The sequence below is a fragment of the Hydra viridissima genome, unplaced genomic scaffold, assembly GCF_058129835.1.
Source record: "Hydra viridissima isolate aposymbiotic clone 2 unplaced genomic scaffold, HvirCarnegie_v1 scaffold_1, whole genome shotgun sequence".
Taxonomy (NCBI): domain Eukaryota; kingdom Metazoa; phylum Cnidaria; class Hydrozoa; order Anthoathecata; family Hydridae; genus Hydra; species Hydra viridissima.
The window spans coordinates 11514846-11540509 of NW_028324300.1; the positions used below are offsets into that span (position 1 = coordinate 11514846).

General features: G+C 30.5%; 2 protein-coding genes and 1 pseudogene across 5 annotated transcripts; 1 reads left to right on the forward strand and 2 right to left on the reverse strand.

Moving 5' to 3' along the window:
- Positions 1–6: 6 nt before the first annotated feature.
- LOC149893340 (uncharacterized) lies at positions 7–25210 on the reverse strand. 4 transcript variants are annotated; one of them, XR_016455761.1, is made up of 7 exons: positions 25113–25210; positions 24901–25007; positions 21462–21552; positions 21197–21299; positions 17626–17699; positions 610–810; positions 7–337 (listed from the first exon to the last, which is right to left on the reverse strand). XR_016455761.1 is itself a non-coding variant. In XM_090098202.1 (5 exons), exons 1-5 carry the CDS (start codon positions 25108–25110, stop codon positions 324–326), a joined length of 492 nt encoding a protein of 163 aa, XP_089954328.1. In that variant the 5' UTR covers positions 25111–25206; the 3' UTR covers positions 7–323. The 4 variants fall into 4 exon arrangements, 2 of the variants coding, with proteins under 2 accessions (XP_089954328.1, XP_089954321.1); XR_016455759.1 differs by having other exon boundaries at positions 24901–25207; XM_090098202.1 differs by lacking the exon at positions 610–810 and having other exon boundaries at positions 24901–25206.
- LOC149893341 (uncharacterized) lies at positions 2491–4358 on the reverse strand (annotated as a pseudogene).
- Positions 6720–9131, forward strand: LOC149893342 (uncharacterized). The gene is made up of 2 exons (XM_090077168.1): positions 6720–7427; positions 7500–9131. The coding sequence occupies exons 1-2, from the start codon at positions 6759–6761 to the stop codon at positions 7572–7574; spliced, it is 744 nt and encodes a 247-aa protein (XP_089933294.1). The 5' UTR covers positions 6720–6758; the 3' UTR covers positions 7575–9131.
- Positions 25211–25664: the final 454 nt, after the last annotated feature.

Consider the following 25664-nt stretch of genomic DNA (forward strand, 5'->3'; position numbering starts at 1 on the left):
AAAATATATTTACAGGCTGGACAAACCACTATAATGTATACATTGCTTGAAAAACAGATCACATTCAGTAGTATTTTCAATAAATCATAACTTAGACCATGGCAAACAGTTTGTAAACTCTTAACTGATGCTAGATCAAAAAACATTGTTCACTGTTTAACATTTGTAACTGCATCATCAGGAACTTGTATTACATTATTGACTTCTGTTGCATTCTTCCCTATCGGTTTTCGGCACCCTTCCCCACGATCCCGTGAACTTCCAAACCACGTAGAAAGTTACTTCTCAAGCATCTCCTTGCTTGTGTCCTTAGTGGCAAAGTTTTATTTAGCAGCACCTAAATACATATAAAACAATTATGTTGATGCCGCAGTATACATGTTAAATTGTTATTATTATTATTATTATTATTATTATTATTATTATTATTATTATTATTATTATTATTATTATTATTATTATTATTATTATTATTATTATTATTATTATTATTATTACACCATTTAGCAAGTATTACTTTTCTGGGCTAAATTTGTGATCTAAATAAATAACTTAAGATTAATATGTTGCTGTTAAACGTGGGCATACAAATTTGAAGTGAATACTTACTAAACAAAATCTGAAATTTTGTTGGCCAATCAAGTTACACTGTCGCGCTTGCTTAGATGTCATTAAATAGGCCATGTTTTGCTTAATAAATTGTTTCAAGCTGCCTCCACCATTACTGACAAGAACTAGGAAAGACATTGTTACCTTCAAGTTCTACAATCGAACCAAGAATTGGCCAGAGAGAAATGTTTGAGCTGTTAGCTAAAGGAATTCCATCAAAATTTATGTGAATTGTAAGCTGTGTAATATCAGATGAAATTGAAGATTTATTTAGGAGCAAATATAACCAGTTTTTTAATCCTATATAAAATATTGACCACCAGCTACAGAAGCAATAATAATGTTTCGATCAGTTCTAAGAAGTGTTCTAACATCTTTAGGCAAACCTAAATTTGATTTTCGCAAATTCTAAAGCAAATTATTTATTGCACTATGAGATATGTTAAATGCAATCGTCAATTGCTTTAATTCATCTGATACACTTTCATTCACTTTTGTTACGCAATTGTTCATCACTGTCTAAATCATCATGCAAGCAAGCTTTCCATTCGATGTTATCATTAGATTCTTCAAAACTAATGATAGAGTTAGTAAAAGGTAAATTTATATTGTCATCCGATCAGCATTAATTTTCGGAAATTTTAGAAGACTCGGGTAACAAAGTTTTTTTGACAATTGGACATGATTTAGAAGAATTAAATACTAAAACATTATTCAACAACTAGGATTCATTGCATGATACTTCTTTCACAATTCTTGCTATTTCAGCAGCAATTTTTCTACGTTTTGTTCAGTCTGAACTCATAGTAAGGTTACTTATATCTTCGTAATTTTACAAAATATTTTTCTTTTATTTAACAAAATTAATTAATTAACAAACGATAAATAGATAATGATATAATAACAAATAATATAAAAAAAGTATATGGGTAATAAAATCTTATTAGGTAATAAATATTCCCCAATTACCAAAATAGTTTTATTATAAATTAAATGAAGATAGACTTTATAAATTATATGCGGTAAAAGTTATTAACAACGTATATGTTGCTTTCTCGCCGCGAACGCAATGTTTCAACCCCACATTTTCTCTTCTAATAAAAATCTCCCATCCATAAAAAAGTCGCCTTCAATTTACACTTTACAAATCAACTCAAATATGTCCATAAAAATACCGCTCAAAGTATGTTTATAGGATTTTAAGGAAACTGCGCAATGTCCACTCTTTGTAATTGCTTTCGCGCGTATTGTAATTACAGTATCTCAGACAACTCAAAACCTGTGTTTTCAACTTAATGTTTCAATCAATTTGCAAAAATCAACTTAAAATTATCTATAAATAGTTATTGCAAACATAACGAAAAGATAATGAAACTGCAATACCTAAAATACTGTTAGTAAAAAATTATCCTCAAAGAGATTTTACTATAATTAAACAGTAAAAAAAGTTGTTCTTGTCCGACAATCGTAATTTAAAAACGGATAACTTTAACGAAATATTTGAAAAATATATGCAAAAAAATATCTACCACTATTTGAAAAAGAAACAACTTTAAAGCGTAAAAGAAATGTAATATTAACAAAATATCGCAAAAAATTTCACACAATAAAATGGGAATTTCAAAATTCACGCACGAGGTAAATTTTATTACAGTCGATAGGTGGCGTTTACGCCCGGGAAAACCGTACGGTTCCCGTCTGACTCCCGGTGCCATAACCCGGATGATAACCATACCAGATCCCCGGTGCAATACCGTACGGGACCTTTCTGTATAGGCTAGCTGGGAATATTGAGCAAAACGAATTGATGAAGAGTGGAATGTTGTCACGTGGACAATATTTTTGTCAACGAAAGTGTGTGTAATGTTTACTCTCTAAATTATATTTTGAAAATTATCTCGAGATAATCGAGATATTTTAATCGAAATATTTAATACAGGTAACATATTACCAGTATTAAATATTTCGTTCATTTCGACTGTAAACAGATTGAAGATATTATTATCCCTCAAAAGTTAACCTAAAGAGCAGTGTTTTCAGCTTTTTAGGTTATTCGGTAGGTTATTTTTCCTTCACCAATTTAAATAAGAGCAGTTGATGTTCTTATTTAAATTGGTAAAAGTGCTGTTCTTATTCTAAAAGCCTCCAGAGTTTCTCTGTTCATAGATACTTAGCTTCTTTTTCCTCTGGATAATCATCCTTTTTTTTTTTTTTTTTTTTTTTTTTTTTTTTTTTTTGACGCTTATGAATAAACCATCAAAATAATTTTAAAAAGTTAGTTTTTTTTAAAAATAATCTACCTTACATTATAACTTATAAGGTGTATATAAATTATCAGAAATTAAAAAATTATGTTCAGTGTACAATAAGGTAATATAATACGGTCCTAGTGTAAGTGCACGAAAAATACGAGCTCCTACTAAAATAGTTTCTATTTATTTGTTTAATATTAATTACGATTTGTGACTTAGAAAAAATTTACTAAACCTAAATTTGGTGATGAGAAAACTGACGTTTTAATTGGAAAGTTAAAGATAGCGAATTTTTATAAAAATTGCTTTGTTGTTATTGAGGTTGTCTTGCAACGTTTCTTTAATTTCACGCTGCTTTTCATCGCATTGCTTCTTAGTAGGTATTTCTGTGCTTTTATGACGCAATAGCTCGTTATAAAACTTACGACGGACTAGAATAATAATGGTTACGATATGAAACCCATTCTGTTCTTGTAAAATTCCTGTTGACGTGTTGCTCCAACCTTGCGAAAACTGTTCATCAATAGTTTGTGTGAGATTTTTTCATATGAATTTTTTAAAACAAAATTTAACATTCCAGTGAGATACGTTGCTAAAAAGTAACTCAATGGTAATACATTGAAATAATGAAGAAGTTAAAACGACACAAACAACATTGAGTTCAGATTCTTTCATGTTTTTTATAAGAAATCTTTAAAATATTTATATAAACATACATATACATATACATATATTCATTCTAAATGTTCAGTGAATGTGGCAAGTCCATTTTTCCCATTTCTGTTAAACCGTTTACGTTTCTAATCGGAATACAGTGTCTGTGATAAACTATCAAGGTGCGGCATGGATTTAAGACTTTGTATCCCATAGCGTTTTGGAAATACCAAATCAAAACATTCTCAATTCCTGCTGAGTTAGGGCCAAACGTATCTAATTCTTCTAGTAGAAAACAAAAACGTCATGGGACCCGATATACTCAGAGCCGTTATGACAATTTGCAGAAAATGCAGCATCGCAGTTTTGTTCGTTCAGGATAGAATGGCGCGTTAAAGCATACAGCAGTCTTTTGGTTTTAACAAGTTGATAGTTAAACTTGTCCCATCCACCGCCAAGAGAAATATCCATGTGCATTAGTATTACTGTTTTCCTCTTCAAATACCTATGTATATATTCAAAGTTGGCTCTTTCTGTAGGATCTTGATGCGTGAAGTGTAAAACCAGTTTACTTGAATTCTTTAATGGAAGACTTAGTAGGTATTGTGCAACATCCGGATGATAAAACAAAACATGTACAGTAATTACTCTCTTGTTATTGAGCTTATTCTGCAACGTCTCTTCAACTTCACGCTGCCTTTCATCGTATTGCTTTTTAGTAGGCATTTTTGTGTATTTGTAACGCAAAAGCTTGTTATAAAACTTATGATTGATTAGAAAAATATTAGTTACGATATGAAACCCATTCTGCTCTTGTAAAAATCTCGATGATTTGTATCTCCAATCTTGTGAACACTGTGCATTATTAGCTTGTGAGAGATTTTTTCTTATGCAATATTTAAAACGAAATTCAACTTTCCAGTCGGATATTTTGTTAAAAAGTATCTCAGTAGTAATCCATATAAATAATGAAGAAGTAAAAATAACACAAACAACTTTGAGTTAAGTTTTTATGTTTTTCATGATAAATCTTTAAAATATTAATGTGTATATATATATATATATATATATATATATATATATATATATATATATATATATATATATATATATATATATATATATATATATATATATATATACATACAGTGCTTCCAGAAAGTATTAGCGCACTCATACTTTTTTTACCTAAATGAACTTCAAATGAGGGTAATTCAAAAACAATAAAAGGCTGATTGATAATTTTTTTTTTTAACTTATTCATAAAATAAAGCAGAATTACTAATTGTCAAATATATAAAAGATATTTCTTTATTATTATCTTGAATTTAATTAGAATACAATAAGAGTGAAAAAAACAATGTTAAAAAAGTGTGCAAAAGTATTAGCGCACTTACAATTTTTCAAAGATTCTGAGAAAGTTTAATATTTTATGTTACCACCTTTTTTTTTTAAGGCATGCCAAGACTCTACTCGGCATAGAATCTATAAGTTTTCTGATTAATTCTTGTGGCACGGTGTTCCACAATTCTTGGATTTGCGTTTTGAGCTGCACCAAGTTAGTGGGCTTGCTTTTTTGTAATTTGCAGTCCATCCAACTCCAAAGATTCTCAATAGGATTTAAATCAGGTGAGCGAGCGGGCCAAGGCATTAGATTCAACTGTTTTTTTTCCGTGTATTGCTTTATTGAGCGTGCTGTGTGGCAAGGAGCGTTATCTTGTTGAAATTGCCAGGTGGAGTCAACATGAAAACGTCCATTGATGGCTTTAAATAATCTTCTAATATCTCTTTATATCGATGTTGATTAAGGCGATCAGTTTAAAGATGCGCCAGTCCATTGCTAGATCCAGCAATACAGCCCCAAATGCCAAGTGAACCTCCTCCTCCTTGAACTCTTGACATGATAAAACAAGGATTATATTTTTCATTTTTGTATCTCCTAACGACAACCCTTTTCTTGCGATTAATAAGTTCAAAATTTGACTCGTCCGAGAAAATTACTTTTCTCCATTGCTCTACAGTACATGCAGCTCTCTCTTTGCACCATATTCTTCGCTTGAGACGGTTTTTGATACTTAATTGTATCTTCTTTGTTGCAAGGTATGAATTGAGATGTTTTTTCTTCATAAGCTTGCTAATTGTTGATTGGCTAACTTAATGTGCACCCAACGCTGTATTCAGGTCTGAGGCGATTTCGGCTATGCTCATGTTTGGGCTGCGTCTAGCGAGCATAATTGCTTTATTTTCGTCCTTTTCTGACATTTTTTTGGGACGACCAGAGCGACTTTTGTCTTTGACTGTTCTTCAACTTTTGTTCAGGCCAACAACTTGCCACTTTGTTTCAACTGATATGCTCCTTAAACCCATATTTTTGTTCTTGCAATTTTAAAGTTTTAACTAACTGTATTTCAAATGATATTTCCGCCACTTCAATTTATTCCTCTTATATTTTTTATTGACTATTATTAATCAGCAGGGAGCTTTTTACAAAAATTAACCAAAAAAGTTTTTCTCAAAGGAATTAAACGAGTGTGCTAATACATTTTAAATGAGTGCGCTAATACTTTTGCACGCTTAATTTCAGACATTTTTCCGAGTAGTCATTAAACTTCTAATTAACTCATAAAAAAAACAAGCAGGTTGACAATATTTAACATATAATTAAATTTAATTGCTTTTACCATTCATTTAAAAAAAAATTAATTCAAAATTAAAATTACTTTACAATTTATATTAATTTGAAGTTGTCCATAATAAAAAAATTACGAGTGCGCTAATACTTTCTGGAAGCACTGTATATATATATATATATATATATATATATATATATATATATATATATATATATATATATATATATATATATATATATATATATATATATATATATATTAGGGTAGGTCGATTTTACATTTTTTTCGAATATCAAATTGAGTAATGTTGCAGTTACTATAACTAGGTTATAACAACAACTCCACCAAATTTCAGGAATACTGCATTAAAAATGGCTTGCGGATTTGTATTTAAAGTTTTCAGTTATGCCTTAAATTTGTAAGTTTCTAAAATATTTCGTTTCAAAATATCTCGTTTTGAATATATAATGCAGCCAATAAAAATGTTTGTTAAGTTACAGCAGCCAATCAAATTTATTGCATCTGGCGGTTGTTTAATGTATAAACAGATAAATATAAAATACTAAACAAAAACTTCAACAAGAATTACAAATATTATCAACAATAAAAAATGCCGAAAATTATAGTTACACCTATAACACGAAAAACAAGTAGAAAAAGGTATGGTGGTGGTCCATGTAAATTATTAATGACGGAGCTAAGTACTTACAGACAGGTTATTCAATACTACTACTATCTTATTCATGTAAAGCCAACTGCAGATATCATAGGAGTTACTGAGCAAATTAAAGATAATTTAAAATCAATTTGGACTGCAGTGAATCCTTTTCTACCTCTAATAACTGACAAATCTATTGCTAGAAAGGTAAAGGATCTTCTCATTCTAGTGAAAAACATTAATCGCAAGCATGGTAGAGCAAGTACCAAACGAAATCTTGATGCAAATTTGGATAAGCTTTTTGATATTTCTGCTTGTTCTTGCTCATTGGATGTGCTACCCTGTAGTGATAGAAAAGTATCATGCAATGAAGCAAATTGCTCAGAAGAACATATTATATGTATTTGCCCTCAAAAGGCGAAAGTACCTCTTGAAGATAGAGTTTATCTTCGAGATCAGAGGCAGAAAACTAGTCCAAAAGGAGATTATCAACTTTCTTCAGTTGATAAAGTAGCTTTCAAAAGAATCAAGAGGATTGATAATGAGCCACAAAAACTCAAAGTTGATAAAGCAGAATCTCTCATACAACAATGTCATCTGAAGTATTCAACTGAAACTGAGGTAAACTTATTGCAACTTTATTGATATATATTTTAAGTACACGCAAACTTTGTATGCTGAAATTTTTTTCAGGAAAAAGCTGAATGGGAACCAATAAAGAAATTTCCTGGAGACTACAACTTAATTAAACTTCCCAGATTTACTTAGGTGCAGATCTTGCAAATGCTTTAATAAATGGCATTAAACATATTTTGAGAAAAGATGTTGATATCATTCACATCTTGATTAACAAGTGAAAATTAGATAGGGCTAAAGCACAAGTAAAGATAGTTAGCGAAGGTAAAGATTTAGAAAAAAAAAATTAGTTGATTTGCCTTGGTGTGGATAGAAAACTTGATTAGACCACTCGAACTTCTTGCATAATAAGCTAACCTGAATTGGAATTCCTTAAAAAATATATTGAACCTGAACATCACCCCACATTTGCTTATGAAGATGGAAAATCTGCTGGAACCTATTTGACTCATAGAACAATTCCTATAATTGGCGCAACTGGTTTAGTACTTGCAAAAGAGACGTTCAGTGTTCCACAAGAATTTAACAGTGTTGAAAATATTCAGGCAGTTCTTCTTGATAATACTGTCGCAAAGTGGTTTAGTAGTAAAACTTGAAGTGTTGTTAAAACGAAAACTGCACCTCATTTGGTGCGCGCTACATTAAAACTCCTTTAAGAGCTCTTTTTAAAAAACTAGATGGTGTAACAACTGGACCAGGAAGCTTTAGTGGCCTTCTTGACAAAAGATGTGCTGAAAATATTTAGGATTCACATCAAGTTTTGTTTGAACCTGTCACAAATCCTATAGTTAATGGGTATATTCCAAAAGAAGTACTAACAGACCTTAGTAGTGACAAAGACTTTTGTTTGAGTATTGCAAAGGAGTAGGGTCTGGTAATATTGCTGATAAATGGACTGCTTATAAGATTGGTCCAATTAACCATGCAAGGTGGTTAGCTATTCGCATTCTCTGTTTATATACTAGAGACAATCAACCAAACCAGTCTTTAAAAAAACTAAGCTGCACGACTCTCCTCGTCTTCTTTTTTCTGCTATTGTTCGACTAAATATTCTCCCATTTAATGATGTGATACATATTGTGAAGCAGAACATTAAAAATAATGCATTTTGCCTAAGACCTGAAAGCATTCTCTATGCCATGATTAAAGATGATGAAATCATGGTTTTCAATCAATACTGACTCTTAGACAAAGGTATCTTTTTAAATTATTTGATTGACTTAGTAACTAAATGAACTTGACCAGTTTTCAAAATAAATTGAAAAAAATTCCTGTAATAAATTTTAATGCCAATAACTGGTATGAGTTGATAGACCTCACTGCTCCAGACGTTACGGAACCTCCTACTACGCAACATTTTACAATTCAAGAAATTCAATACTTCATAGACAACTCTGTTAAGCCCAGATATTCCGGACTTCCCATCTCACTTTCTGAGTGTAGAGCGAACTGGTAAACTAGTATCGGAAGCATCTCATTACGTTTACGGGTTTGAGAACCGGCACAGCTGCAAAATTGCTTAGCAGAAAGATGCGCCAAGCATTTATTTCAAAAGGATATTATTCCAATTCATTTGATGATATTTTTGAATAAATTCAAAAAGTTACTGAATTAGATAAACAACTTTTTATAAATTTAGAATCATAAATTATAAAAAAGGTGTTTAGAAAACTTTTTAACATATTCTCACAATTGAAAATTTTAATTTCCGCTTATTGCGCTTTTTATGGCGTTTTTCGTAAAATCGCAATAATCTCTAAAATCAAATCCGCAAACCATTTTTCATCGAAAATCGCTGAAATTTTTTGAGGTACCTCATTTCAACTTCCTCCAACTACTGCAACATTACGCAAAAGGCCGGGGTAAAATTAAACTACCTTATATATATATATATATATATATATATATATATATAAGGTAGTTTAATATATATATATATATATATATATATATATATATATATATATATATATATATATATATAAGGTAGTTTAATATATATATATATATATATATATATATATATATATATATATATATATATATATATAAGGTAGTTTAATTTTACCCCGGCCTTATATATATATATATATATATATATATATATATATATATATATATATATATATATATATATATATATATAGTATATTTAATTTCAGATATGATTAACCGTACGGTCAATAACCAAACTTTCACCATTCGTTCAATAACCGGATACCCGGGTACCCACCTACTGTTTAGTGAAAAGAACAAAACTATAATGTTCAAAATTTATTGTGAAAAAGAGAAGTTTTTTTTTTTCTTAATTAGAAATTAATAATACTATAAGTAAATAATCGTATTGAGTAATGGATAATACAATGGATGATGGATGGATTTATGGAAATACGATGGATAAATTAGGTTTTCAACGGTAATGAGTAATTTCCTTGTTTTATTTTTGTATAAATTGTTTTGTACTTTTAATCAAAAGATAAAATAATAAACTAAAATATTTGATGGTGAAGAATCTGGCAATGGCCACGTGTTGGATAGTGACGATGATGATTTTTTATCAGAGAGTGAAGTAGCAGCTTCGGATTTTGATGATACTGGTAATTTACAATTCTATTTTCTATTATGCAACAATGATTTTGAAATATAATGTTTTATATATTGTGTATATTTTTGTAAGAAGTCGATGAGAATGCACTCGGCGAAGATGAAGAAAGTGAAATAGAAGATAATGATGACGAAGATGAAGAAAGTGAATTAGAAACGCCAGTTAGTGGGCCAACTATGATAACAAAAGATGGTACTAAGTGGACTGAGATATCAAAAAGTGAACATCAAGTTGCAAGGCATAATAATGTTCGACAGAGGTGTGGGCCTAAAAGAAATGCGAACATGTTGTCAATTCTAAACACATTCAAACTATTTTTTACTCCAGAAATGGCTGATATCATTACACGTCATACGAATAAAAAAGCAAACTAAACATATACAACATATAATGAAAAAAATCCAATGAGAAAACAACTTGTGTGGCAAAATCTTGAACTTCAGGAATTTTATGCATTCCTGGCTATTTTGATAAACTCTGGCGCCAACAACTCAAATACTGACAATACAAAGGATATGTGGCAGTCGTACTCATACCCATCGTATTGTGCAGCAATGGGCATCAATCTCTTTTGGAACATCATTCTTTTTATTTGGTTTGATGATGCCAATACTGGTACTCAACGCATGGAGATTGATAAAGCTGCTCCAATACGAGATATTTGGACAATGCTTAATAGTATATTAGCAAAACAATGTAACCCAACAGAGCACCTGACCATCGACGAGCAACTTTACCCATATCGGGGTCGAACTAAGTTCACTCAATATATTCCATCAAAGCCAGCCAAGTATGGAATTAAAGTATGGTGGATATGTGATGCAGAAAACTCGTATCCCCTCACAGGTCAGATTTACACTGGAAAATCAAGTGCCGGTCGTGAAAAAAATGTTGGTGAGAGAGTTGTAAAAGACTTGGTAGTACAATACAAAGGATCCGGTAGAAACATTATAATGGATAATTACTTCACTACTCTGCCATTGGCAAAATCTTTACTATCCTGAGATCTAACAATTGTTGGTGCTTTAAAGAAAAATAAGACATGCATTCCACCAGCAATGACAGCATTGAAAACACGAGAAGAACTATCCACCGTGTTTGGCTTTCATGAAAAAGTAACCATGTGTAGTTATGTGCCCAAAAAAAACAAAGCAGTGATTACGCTATCATCAATGCATCAGGTAGCAAATGTTGGTGATGATGCAAAAAAAAACCCAGAAGTTATTGAGATTTACAACTGGTCAAAAGCTGGTGCTGACACAATGGATAAAATGCTTGGTAGATATACTACTAAAAGATTAACTCAAAGATGGCCTCTAGCTTTTTTCTACAATATTCTCGATGTTACCTGCCTTGCAGCACATATCCTTTATTATGAGAATAACAAAGGGCTTCCAAAAAAATCATATGAGCAACGATTGTTTTCCTTCGGAGATCCGAGCAGTAATAAAAATATTATAATATATATAAAAGAATAAAGGGACGTTAACAAATTCTAGTTTGGAAACTGGAATGGATACCTGGGTACCCGGTCATTGACCAGACGGTTAACATATATAATTTCAGATTTTTTCACACAAATTTCTTATTATCAGTGTTGTAAAAAACACTTGAAAAGTTTAAAATTCAAACAAAAAATAAAAAAAGTATTTAAATTACGTATTTAAAATATTAGTATTTTAAATACTTTCCAACACTGCACACACACACGTACATACATATACAGTATTGGACAAAACATTTGCAACCAAGTAATGCTAATTTAGTTTCTTTATATAAAAGTGCTGCATTTTTTCAATTTAGAGAAATAACTATGTAACTGTTTAGAGACAAAGTTCTTCAAGTTTTATTCATCACAAAGTTCATTATTTGTACACGAAAATTAATAAATTAATCAAAAGTATTAAAAAAAGTTGATTTTCTTCTGGACAAAACAAGTGCAACTCGACAAAATGTTGACCAAGCTGTATTTCGCTATCAATGTAGCAAACAGGAGTCTTTTCTTCTGGTTTTTTAGTGAAATTAGCGGTTTCTTTGCAGGGCGTCGAGAAAATAATCCGGCTTCAACAGCACGTCGTCTGATTGTTTGGTCCGATACAGGCAGCTCTAATTGCTTTTGTATCTCGACTGATGATATCCAGGGATCCTTCTTGACGGATCTGATGATCATAGAATCCTCTCTGGAATTGGTGGAACGCGGTCTTCCACCTTTGTTATGTGCTGCCAACTTCCCCGTAGAACGATATTTGGAACATAGTCTTGATGCGGTCCATTTTTTCACGCGATGTTTATCACAAATACTTTTTTGTGACATTCCACTTACGTAATCGCCAATAATTTTCTTTCTTACTTCCAATCCAAGACTGTCGGGAGCCGTTTTTGCACTTGAAGTCATAAAAATATTTCTGGATGCAACTGGATGCTTCCAGATGCTTCTTCTGGAAACTTCTGGAAGCTTCTGCATGCTTCTGGAAACTTCTGGAAACTTCTGGAAACTTCTGGATACTTCCTTTAATTGTTAAAAAACTTCCAGGACGTTGACACGGACCAGACTTAAGAAAATGAAACAAACCAAAAAATTTGCACTTGTTTTATCCGCTGCAAAATGGCACTTGTCAACGAAATTCTGCCTGTGTGCTGTCACCTGTCAGCTGATTGCTCATGTCACGGCATGCTATGACTCCACACCCCTGAACTGTTTGCTGTGGTAGTATAGTTCGTTTCATTTTTAAGACATTTGAAATTAGGAACACTTTGTAGTATGTTGGTTGCAAATGTTTTGTCCGATACTGTATATATATATACATATATATACATATATATATACATATATATATATATATATATATATATATATATATATATATATATATATATATATATATATATATATATATATATATATATATATATATATATATATATATATATATATATATATATATATATATATAATTAGGGCGTCCCAGCCGCCCCAACTATTTGCAAAATTGCTGTTCAAAATTTTGCAACTGTGTTTCATCATATATACACCGGAAATATATGTGTTTTTATGATTTTCAAAAATTTTAGACTAAAATAAAAATTAAAGGATGAAAAACGCAATATTTTCCATTGAATGATGTTATCGTTTTTTTTATATTTTTAATATCGTTTTTTTTATATTTTCCATTGAATGATGTAATATCGTGTACAATGTTCATTGTTTATTATAAAAATCGAAATGCCATTTATGTATTTAATCATCAATCATCATCCAGTGCTAGGAACTGTGACTTCTCTTGAGAACAAGATGATAGTTTCCGCTGTACTGGAACTTTTTTTCGCGAACTTTCAACTACTTGGAGTACATCTTGAAACCTTTCTTCGTCCATTGTTACACCCAAGAAATCATGACATAGCTTTACTCCTCGTTCAGCAGCTTCGTTGACTACTTGAAGACTTTGAACAATTGTCTTCAGTTCAAGAAAGTTGTCCAGTTTTGTCCATTCATTGGCTGATGTTTGAAAAAACTCATAGGGACCATTCACAATATGGAAAAACCTCATTAATCCAGGGACAATCAAATCACTCAGTGACTTAATCTCTTCTGAAATTGGTTTAAGGTTAGGCTTTCCGAAGGATGCTCCAACTCGATCTGTAGAACTTCCAGCACTTTCAAATCGGAGGAGCCGGAGCCTCATACTCTCTTTGTCTTTGTCAGATACCATTTGTGAGAAAAGAGCCAATGGAACAAGCTCTTCATTCATATACCAACTATGTCTGCTAAGAGCTTTTATTTCCTTGCCAGCAATTATAGAGTCATGGTATGCAAGCTGTTTCAGTTTCTTGACTAAAATCAAATCGTTGAATGGGGCATCAGCTGCAAGTGAGCATTTAATCCACCATTGCAGGTGGACACTTACAGAAAACATACAGAAACGTTGTAATTTCTTGATTTGATTTTTGGTTGCAACTCCTGAATTGGGAAACTGCTCAATTATCTTTCCGGACAATAATACTATTTTCATAGTGTACTGAAGTTTTGCCATCCATCTTGCTTTGTGCAAAGCTCCAGTATTTCAAGGAAACAGTATTTCAAGGAAACGACGCACAGTGACTCAAAACAGCAAAAAAATGTTAATAAACCCCTCACAACTTTTCTATAAATTATGTGCCCTTTTTTAAATAATATTAAATTGCAATAATTTTTTATTTCAAAAGTATAAATAATTGTTTCATAAAATTTTTATTTTGTATTTTATAGTTAAAAGAAAAAAAAAAATTTGATATTATTTTCAAAGAAACTTGAAAAATATGAGATTTTTATTTAACTAAAAAAGAGGATTTTTAATTTAAATAAAAGTGTATATTTTTTTTAAAGATAATCTTTTGGCTCTATATATTTCAAATTTACTAAAAAGAAAAAAAAATGTCTGATTTTTTTGTTTAAATTTCAAGACTTTTCTAAAAAAAAGGTAGCAAGTAATTGTATTTTTTTGGCTTATATATCAACTAAAAAAATGTTCCTCCGAGTTCCAAAAATATATACATTTTTTCTAGTTAACTAACATTTCTACTTTTAAATTATAAAGGGATTACTGCGGTCTCCTGCGGTATTGGAAGTTATTAAAGAATTACAAATGTTGATAAACACTTAAAAACCTTGTTTTACCCCATATTTGAAAGTATTTATTATTTGATAAGTACAACATGTTTGAAAAAGTTTAACTGAACAACTTTAGTAGTTCCTGTAATATAAAGTTAACTTAGTAATATAGTGCTATTACAGGATGTAACAATGTGACAACTGTTAAAGCCAATTGTTTATGATCATTATATTTATCCTACCTTACACAATATTTTCGTGGAAAAATTGAAATGCTATCCTGAGAATATACATTTTTCTAAAATTTCTGCAAAGCGTACTCTTCAAAGCATGTTAGATCATACTGTGAGTAGAATAACTGAAATGATTGATATGCCTAATTGTGATCAAGGTAACGAAATATTTGGAGTTTTATATGGAAAGATTGGTTTTGATGGAGCATCAAGCCAAAGTATTTATTAACAGAAATATGAGACAAGCAACACAAGTATAGAACTTAAGAGTGAAGAAAATCTTTTACAGTTTTTGTGCTTTTATTGCTCAAAGTAGAAGATGGCGAGATTTGGAAAAATGGAAGTCCTTCAAGTTGTCACTTTTGTAGACCTCTTCATCTACAATATAAAAAAGAGATTCCAATTTTATCCAGAGAAGAAGAATCAGATCTAAAAAATCAAATAAATACCTTAAAGATGTTTTTCAAAGTTTTTGATTTTGCAAGAAAAAAGGTGACCTTTAATATCAGCTATAGAGTTGATCTTACAATGTTTGATAATAAAGTAGTTAATGCACTTACAGAGACAAAATCTACTCAATCCTGCAATGTTTGCAATGCTAAACCCAACGAAATGAACAATATGGGTTTTTTAAAAGAAAAACTGAGAATGAGTCAGCCTTGGGGCTTGGAATTTCAGCTTTGCATTGCTGGATAAAATACTTGGAACTTATTCTTTATTTGAGTTATAAAATTGAAATTTAAAAGTATAAGCCAAAAAAAATTAAGGAAAAATTATCTGTAGACTTAAAAAAAAAAGAGATTCAGGTACTCTTCAAAGAACGGTTAAGCTTACATGTTGACATGCCTAAACTGGTTCTGGAAATACCAATGGCGGCAATACTGCCAGAAGAGCATTTAAAAATAGTAAAGTTTTTTCTGAAATTACTAAAGTTGATTGTGATATAATTGAAAGATTGCATAATATTCTCATAACCATATCTTGTGGATATCCTATTAATATCAATGAATTAGATTTATACTGCACTGAAACAGCTAAATGTATGGTGATTTTGTGCGACTGGTATGTTATGCCTTCTACTGTACATAAACTGCTGCTGCATAGTTCTTCTATATCACATAAATTACCTTTGCCAATCGGGGTATATTCGGAAGATGCACTGGAGAGTTTAAATAAACAGATAAGAAATTCTAGACTTAAGCACACGGCAAAAATATCAAGGTTAAACACAATGATGAATCAGATGCACTACCTTCTAGTTAGATCAGATCCAAAAGTATCAAGCATATCTTTTAGAAAACATAAGAGCTATCAAGGAAAACCGTTACCAGATGTAATTATTAAATTAATTGTAATGTAAATAATAAAATAAATCTAATAAAATGCAGTTTTTTTTCTCTATGTATCAACATCCTTTAAACCATTTTTATAAAAATATCGAGTAGAGTTATATATCAAGACAATGTGTTTCTCTTGAAGATTTTAAAACTTGAAAAAAATGTTTTTTGTACGCGTATAGTCACCTTAAAAGCGCTTAAGCGCGCATTATACGCGTCGAAGCTGCGCGTAAAAAAAAGTTAATTAACAAATTTGAAATCTTTAACCCAAAAATTATTTTTTTGATATATAACATTATTTATTTACAATTTATGTCAAATTTTATTTAATTTTTACCGTTTTTTGATCGTTCTGAGTCACTGTGCAGCGGTTTTTAATTAGCAAGATCCTACGCAATAGGGCTATTACGTTTGTTTGTTGGTTTTTGAAGAGCTATGACATGTTGATAAATGAAGAAATAGAAAAATTATTTTGAAACATTCCTTTTTTTATGACAGACATAATGAAAATAAATTTTTACGGGGGGTTTAGCTTGAAGTAATAAAAAAAGTCTACAGTTTTAAATATATATACTTTGCTAATAAACAATTTTAATTGTCATTATTCATGATGGCGAATATTAGGAATTTGTCGTAAATTTTGTACTTTCGACTTCAATTTAGAGCACTTTCCATTGATTTTGAGACCCATGTTTTTATACGATTCTTAATCAGCATAAAGTTCTCTATCAGAATCAATCATAAAGTTAGGAGGGGGAGGCGGAAAAAGTCTAGTAGCGCCTATTATACTTATGATGCATAAGAATGCATCTTAAAAATGACAAATATCAGTTTACTTAATTATCAGAATGTTTTAAAATTTTATTCTATTGTTCAAAAAAACTTGACTAAACAGAGCACTTTTTGGAATGCAGAGAGAAACAAGAGCTGGGGTTTTAATAATGTTTACTTCACAAACATATTTTTAGGAGTGAGCCATGCAAACATATACACAACAGGTTTTTACTTAATTGTGTCACCCATTATTTTATTTGATTAATTTTTCTGATGAGGAGCAATCCTTTACCTAAAAGTAGGCAACATATTTTTAATTTGCCAAAAACTTGATGATCCCAATGATGATCAAAAATGATACCGATTATGTATTATTTCTATATTTTGAAGTTTCACAGTTTACCCTCACACTTTATATTGTATATTACATCCAGTGTAATCATATTCTTTTTCATAGTCTGTAATTTCAAATACTCATTTTGTATCAAAATTATTGTACTGTCAAGGTTTTCTAACACCACACAACAAAAAAATAGTGAAAAGAAAAATTTTGATTTGGGCTAACTTAAACAATAATCAATGTAAAATTTAAAAAAGCTAAATCAGTATGTCATTATTTAAAAGATGAATTAAATTATGTAATTACCAAGTTGAACAAATTTTTCTTTTAGTGATGCTAAAGCAGAGGAGCTTTCTGTTAAGTTTTTACGAAGTTCCTCACTAAAATAAAAAAACTTCAGTAAATCAACAATACTTTTAGAAACCTTCCCAAGTTACAAAAATAATTTTAACTTACTTTCTTCCATTTCATATTGTGAGACAACCTTCTCACAAAGTAGTATAAAAGAATCTTATTTTGTGTGTTTGTTGTAAGCATTTACTTTAAGGAGCAAAATGCATGGTTGCCTCCAGCCCAAGTTTTTAAGCAAAATTTTTTAGTATGCAAAATTTTATTTTAGCATAAATCCAAACTAAAAACTGGAGTTAAGTTATATCCTCTTTATGTTATGCCCAGTCTAATTCGTGCCTCGTGGTCCAGATTATGGCTTGAGAGGTACGAATTAAACCTCTTAATTTCAGTAGAACTCACCCTCTCGATATCAATAGTATTAAGTTATACAAGAGTTTACTTTTCAATATTTCATAGGAAACTTAAATTTTAAAACTCTAAAACGAGGAATTTTTTATTACTTTAACCATATAAACAGTTTAATTTTCACAAAATTATTATTATTATTATTATTATTATTATTATTATTATTATTATTATTATTATTATTATTATTATTATTATTATTATTATTATTATTATTATTATTATTATTATTATTATTATTATTATTATTATTATTATTATTATTATTATTATTATTATTATTATTATTATTATTATTATTATTATTATTATTAATGGTACTACTTGTTACAACATTAAAGATGCTGATTTTACTTTAAACCTTTACATTTTTACAATAAAGTTGCACAAAATAGTAAGGAAGTGAGAGGCAATGCGGAACATTTTGTAATTTTCTTTGCAGCAATAAAATTCACATATATGATAAAGGATGAATGAACAAAGCAGGTACTAAGCTATGAACAAGAAAAATTTTCGGATAAATCATGGTGGAGTATCTGGCCAAAAAAGGTCTGCTGGTCTTAGATTTGTAAACTTATTACTAAAAGATTATTACAAAACTGATAATGCAGTATTAGTAGTAGTGGCGGACTGAGAAATCTGGGGCCCCTAGGCTAGTAACATATTATGCAAAAGTTACCAATCTGACAGAAAAAAATAGTAGTATGTTGATGAGGCTTCACGCAGACAGGAGTCAGGGAGATCAACTAAATTGTGTAAGAAGGAGAACTTATCTTGAACACCTGAACACGCAATAAGACGCTTCTGCATAGCAGCCAAGATGCTGTCTATGATTTGTAGGAAAACGCTTATTCTAAAATTCTCCCTTGGTAACAAGCTAACTTCCTCTTTGTTGCCTTCATGAAAAGTGGTTTGAGTACTTCTAACACGCTTATGTGCACTTAGCTCATTGTATGCATTATTGCCAGTAAGTTCCTGACCTTTACGCTCAAATAACTCAAACTCTTTTCTTAAACTGCTCATGTAGTCAGTTAAGGTCCAAATCTGTGGCTTGTAGACGTATCCTTGAAGCGATCCATAATGGTTGACCAGAGTTCAGCCAAAATTATAAAATCAAGCTGGTTCAGCTTCTTAACTAAACCGTCTGCTTCGCGTCTTGTGTCTGTTATTTCACAGACATCGTCTCTAATATTCTCCAAAGCATTTTTTATTTCATGGTAAACCAATTACAAACCCTTCGCTGCCTCTGCTCTAACTGACCATCTGGCTTCACTAAGACTCTTCAAAACGGGTGTTGAGTCCAGGTTATTCTTAAGCACAGACCAGCGATGCGTTGAAGCATTTGCAGTTTGCTGCTTCATTTCCTGCTAAGTTCAATAAGTGTGCAAAGCACGGGTTATATTTAGCATATGAATTCCGTGCTTTTATTATTGCTTGAACACCATGGTAAGTTCCAGACATGTTACTAGTATTATCATATGATTGGCCCCGACCGTATGTAATATCGTTACCCACTTTTCCTAAAAATGCCAAAAGGCTTGTTGAGATCTCACTCGCAGTATGTCCACTCATGTCAAGAAACTTGAGGAAACGCTCAACGAGTACGCAGCTGTCTTCAGATAGATATCTAACAATTCAAGTTAATTGATCAACCTTGCATGCGTCTGGTGTGCTACCATAGATACTGAGTAGTACTTAGCACGCTTAATTCGGTGAACATAAGTGTCCATTAGTTGCTAGCCGAAAAACTTGATTACTTCAACAACACGTCCGAGCACCGATCTGAAGTATTGGCATTTCGCATTGAATTGTTTGACAATATTTTCATCAATACGAGCTGCAGCCAATTAAAGGTTTCTGGTGCTTAGAACGGCAGCTATGTGGGCTAAAGACTTTTCATGCGCACAGATAACGGCTAAGCCATTCTTCCAGTCATTGAACTCACCACAAAAAGCATTTTTCTGCGTTGAAAATAACTGCGTTGAAATTAACAAGCTTTGGCCCATTATCGTCATTGCCAAACTTACTTCCTGTTTCTTTGTCATCATCATTTTCTACATTTTGAACATTTTGAGAATGAGATGTTGCCTCGAGCACAGCACTTTGAGCAGAAGGATCATCAAGAGGCATTTGTTCTGTAACTGTTACTGAGCTTTTGCTTCCCAAACATCTCCGTGAGCATAACAAACATCTCCGTGAGCTTAACAAACATCTCCGTGAGCTTAACAAACATCTCCGTGAGCATAACAAACATCTCCGTGAGCTTAACAAACATCTCCGTGAGCTTAACAAACATCTCCGTGAGCTTAACAAACATCTCTGTGAGCTTAACAAACATCTCCGTGAGCTTAACAAACATCTCCGTGAGCTTAACAAACATCTCCGTGAGCATAACAAACATCTCCGTGAGCTTAACAAACATCTCCGTGAGCTTAACAAACATCTCCGTGAGCTTAACAAACATCTCTGTGAGCTTAACAAACATCTCCGTGAGCTTAACAAACATCTCCGTGAGCTTAACAAACATCTCCGTGAGCTTAACAGTTTTTGACATTACTTCTGTGTGCTTCTATTGCACGTTTTCTTTCACGACGTCTTAGAGCTATTGACTAATGATGATATGACATTTTAGCGACCTCACAAAAGATCGGTACAATACTGTATATCAAACTTTATTTACTTAGGAACAAGATAATGTTTCCATGATTATCGCATATGATCAAAGCCTGAATCTGACTAACAGATTATAGATGATAGACGCAGGGATTTGTCATGCGGCCGTGCACGGGCCCCCTAAAATCACGGGGCTATAGGCTGCAGCCTAGTTAGCCTAATGGACAGTCCGCCACTGATTAGCAGGAGGTCTTACCGGCATTGTTTAAACACCTGATGCTATTTAAACAAACCATTCAAAGACAAGCTGCAATAATTATTTCAGGAGAAGTTTTTACAAATTCGGTTGAATTACATAACAGTATACAGTAACTTCAAAATTTCTTAGCAATAATTAAAAAAAAAAAGAAATCTTATTTAAACATAAAATATGATATATGAATGTGAATTAAATATAACTGTAAAAATGAATTATATATAAACTTCATTTACAGACAAAACAACTTACTTATGTACTCGTACTGCTTTTAAGTCACTCTCTGTTTTTCTTTTCTTTTCATTTAGGTTATCTATCTGTTTGTAACAACTCTCTAATACAGATTTTTGCTGCTCTTAAAAAGCACATAAAAGAAATGTCATTTACATCACAATAACCAAGAGTAAGATCTATTCCATACGTGAAAAACATTTGAGTGCTAACATTAACAAGAGAGTCTGTTAGTGTTATTTTCACACATATTTAATTTAAAACAGAAAATGTAACAAAAATTTACTTAGAACATCCAAGTTTTTAAAGAAAAACTCAAAGGAGTCTTGCGGAGTTAGATCTGTTAGGACCTCAGTGAGTATTGCGTTAAACTGCAACTTTAAAAAAAAAAAAAAAAAACTTTAAGAAATTTATTTAAAAGTATTTTCACTTTCTATATTAATTTTAAATTAAAATGTTAACTTTGTTTATTTGGTTTTTCCGTTAACAACAAAATAATAGCAAGTAAAATTATAAGTTTATGTTTTCTAAAATAAATCGAGTTTTCTGAAGTTTATCAAATAGAATTCTTTTTGCGTTAAAATTCGCTAAGGTTTTTTTAAATTCGCTATGTTTTGACTAGACGATAATTCGTCCGACTTTTTTTTCCCGTGAACTTTGGGAAGTCAGACGAGAAAACTTTGGTTTTTGCGCTAATGCAATTTATCATCTACCGGAACAAATATGTTCCTGAGGATTTTCTTTGATCTTAATGAAATATCGTACAGTTTCGGGGGGTTAATTAAAGGTTGCACCAAAATTTAGTTAATTAAATTATCAGTGCTATTCTAAAGCAATATGACAAACGAAAAGTCAAAAAGCAAAGCAAAATGTTTGAACTCAATAAATTAAACTTGAATTTAATCTGACTGAACTTGGCCACTACTTACGAGTAAGAAAAGAAAGAGACGAAATAATAATTATTTTTATAAATCTGCAATCAGAAAAAACATTAATTTGAAATTACAAAAAACAGGTTTACAAAATATATTCGACGTATATTTAAATTTGGCAAAAAGGTTGATAATTGGTTGAAAATAGTTGATTTTTAATAATTGATTTTTAAAAAGTTTATTACCCCCGTCCTTAAACCTGCGAAACGTAATTACATTTCGCCATTATTAATTTTTTTAAATAACCAAAGTTTTCTCGTCTGACTTCCCAAAGTTCACGGGAAAAAAAAGTCAGACGAATTATCGTCTATGTTTTGACATATTTATAGTCATAAAATTTTTTTTTTTTTTGAAAAATGTATTAAACGGATTTAATCCAGCAGCAATTCTGCGCAATGTCTTCTAAAGGTTAAAACAAAATAATATAATGCATGTGAGATGTCGCAATTTTTACTCTAAAATTTTGTAACTTTGAAGGTCTAAAAGTGACTTTAAATAAGATTTAATTCAAATGACTGGTATAGAAGTTTGTACTTTGTTATTAGTGGAAAATAAAAACGCCTAAGCTTAAGGTGGTCCTATACCATTAAAAATGGAAAATTTCAAATTTTTTTTTTTTACATAATTTTGTGCAAAATTTATACTAGTTTAATTTTTTTTAATAATTTTAAATAAATTTAGAACACAAGTTGGTATATTTTTAATTTTAAACAAAGTGCTGAAATTGTTTTGCGTAGTTACGCCCCTAGCAACGTAATTTTTAAAATTAAAAAAGTTTCCTCTGATCTTTTTTACCTACTGCTAAATTGAATGTTTGAAAATGTTAACGCTGCATTTTTAAAGTATAGTTTGCCAACTTTCAAACTCATTTTTTGGCTATACTTTGCAAGAACAAAACTATATTAACCTTGTGCTTCATTTAATTTGTTTGAATTTAGTAAATTGGTACTGCAGTTAAAATTTTGTTATGGGTCGAAGAAAGTCAGGTTACAAACCTTTAAAAAGAGTATTTCATGGAAATCGATTTGTAGTTGCTCCACCAAAAACAATAAATAATTCAATTCCTACTTCAGAAATCATTATAAATGAAGCTCCATGTTCAGCAAGTGGTTTAAAATTGAAAAATAATAACGTGAAGGAAGCAGATTTGAATACATCTTATTTGCTAATAGACTTTAATATTTTGGCAGAAACAATATGTTTGTATTCAGTTTGCCCAGAATGTAATCAAATGGGATTATGTACTCAAAATTTAACAACAGAAAAGAAAGGATGGGCAAATAAACTGAGACTTTCTTGTACTTATTGTCAATGGAGTAAAAATATTTTTACCTCTAAAGAAATTATTTTACCAAATAAAAGTGGTCAAAAATGTTTTGACATTAACACTAGATGTGTTATGGCACTTCGAGAAATTGGCAAAGGTCTTGCATCAATTCAGACCTTTTCGCGTATACTAAGTTTAACAGATCCTATAAATCTCAAAGCTTATAACGAAATTAACAACAAAATGTTAGATTCATACATGACTGCTGCTAATGAAAGTATAACCAGTATATGAAAGTATAAACTTTTATGGACCTAAGTACCGATAGTTTATTGATTAAATGTTTGCATGGAATGACCCAGAATGTCAATGAATCACTTAATGCAATGATTTGGTCTCGATGCCCTAAAAATCAATATTGCAGTCAAAAAATAATTAAAATTGGTGTTTGTTCAGCAGTTATTCATTTTAATGATGGATTTAATGGGCTTCATAATGTATTTAAATTTTTAAACATTACTCCTGGAGCTTCATTTTGCATAAATGGTCCAAAACGAGATTTATGTAGAATAAAAAAAGCTAACAAGAAGTCAAGTAGTTCCTATAAAAAGCAAAGAAAAGTTTTAAGAGCTAAAAGAAAGGGTTTTATTGATGAACAGACAAACACAAATGACTATGAGTCTTATATAACTGGAGCATATTGAATTTTTTATGTGTGATGTTATTTTGATACTTGTTATTTTCTATTTATTTTCTTATTTTTGTTTTTCTCAGTTTTTGATTTTTGCCTATTTTTAGTCACCGTTTCCAGAATAAAATCTCCTAGGTTTTACAATTTGACCTAAAAATTTCCCAAGTTATTCATTTAAGTTTGATCTACAACCTGAACTAAAATGAAAGTTTTTTACTTTGTATTTTTTGAAATTTTGATATAAGAACTAACATAACTATAGTCACTTTTTGATATAAATGGTCTTTTATCTATAAAATATAAACTACTCAATAAATTTTATTGATTTTAGTTCAAATTGTTCTTCATAGTAATAAAAAACTTTTTGTAAAATTTTATTTAATAAGTAAATATGGTTTAAAAGTTATTAAGGAAACAGTAATTGGGGTATTTCGGGTCCCAACATGGTTTATTAACCCCGTAAAAAAACTTTTTCAAATTTTTTTGGTTTTTTTTTTTTTTTATACCTGGGCATCCTATTATATGCAGTAAAAAGTGTTTTAAGGTCAAACGTCAGCGACACAAGTTTGATGGTATAGGACCCCCTTAAATTGAACTGTAAAATTTAAAAATTAAAGAGAATTTGATATAATATATATTTAATATAAAATATATAGACATAGTATTGATAATCCTTAAAAAAAAGTTAACTAAAAAACATAGAAGTGTAAAATAAAAATTAAATGTGCATTAAGTGTGGTGGACACTTTGATTGATAGCTTGTTTCAAAGAACTTTAGTTATCATAAACTTAAATTATTTCTTTCTTTTTCTTGTATTACACGCTAGTAATATACCTTAACATTTTTTAAAAATTGTTGTTTTTCATTCAGCAGTTGAGATTGATTCTCCATTAGTTGTTTTAATTGATTTGATACATGGTTTGTTGCCAAAAGAGATTGATCTAATTTAACAACCAAAAAAGTGTTTTGCAAAAACTGTGGCCAAATGTATATTGCTGAGCTTCCAAAAATAAGAAGAGTAGGTATAACAAATAAAAAACCCATACTTTTTCATGTACTAAAATTTTCTTAAGAAAAAATTAAGCAACTGCTTTAATCGTCTATGGTGATTTTTTAAATACAAATCATATGATTTTTGCATTTGTTTTCCGTTGGTATTAATTTTTCATTGATGTTTAGAGCAGATTATCTTTGAATACTAATTAAAAGAATTAATAATCGTGTGTCATTTTTAAAAGTATCATGAAAATATTTGTAAGAATTCCTTACTAATACTAACAGTGGTGATAAAGGATATCAATATGTAAAGGCTGGAACAATATCTCAGTTATAATATCAATATCAGAGACTGAGAAATGAATTGCATAGTTATTTACGCTAAATTTTTAAAAGGGTAATTTTGATGGGACATTTACACTATCTTTTTCCCTTCCTAGCGACGGCCTGGTTGTAATACACATTATCGACTAAAGTTTATAGACGATAAAAAATTACACAAGTTCATTTTTTTTTTCGTAAAACAATTTTCTTAAAATTTTCAAACAATATTGCAAGTGTAAAAACAGATAATTTAAGTGAGGGAAAGTTCTTGTAAATAT

Coding starts and splice junctions, on each gene's coding strand:
- LOC149893342 (XM_090077168.1), top strand. CDS start 6,759: ATGCCGAAAATTATAGTTACACCTATAACACGAAAAACAAGTAGAAAA. Junction 7,428..7,499: donor AGTATTCAACTGAAACTGAG/GTAAACTTATTG, acceptor AATTTTTTTCAG/GAAAAAGCTGAATGGGAACC.
- LOC149893340 (XM_090098195.1), bottom strand. CDS start 25,110: ATGGGTTTTTTATTTGTTATACCTACTCTTCTTATTTTTGGAAGCTCA. Junction 21,553..24,900: donor AATTTTTAAAAAATGTTAAG/GTATATTACTAG, acceptor TTTTTTTTAAAG/TTGCAGTTTAACGCAATACT. Junction 17,700..21,196: donor AAAGCAGTACGAGTACATAA/GTAAGTTGTTTT, acceptor TTTTTATTTTAG/TGAGGAACTTCGTAAAAACT.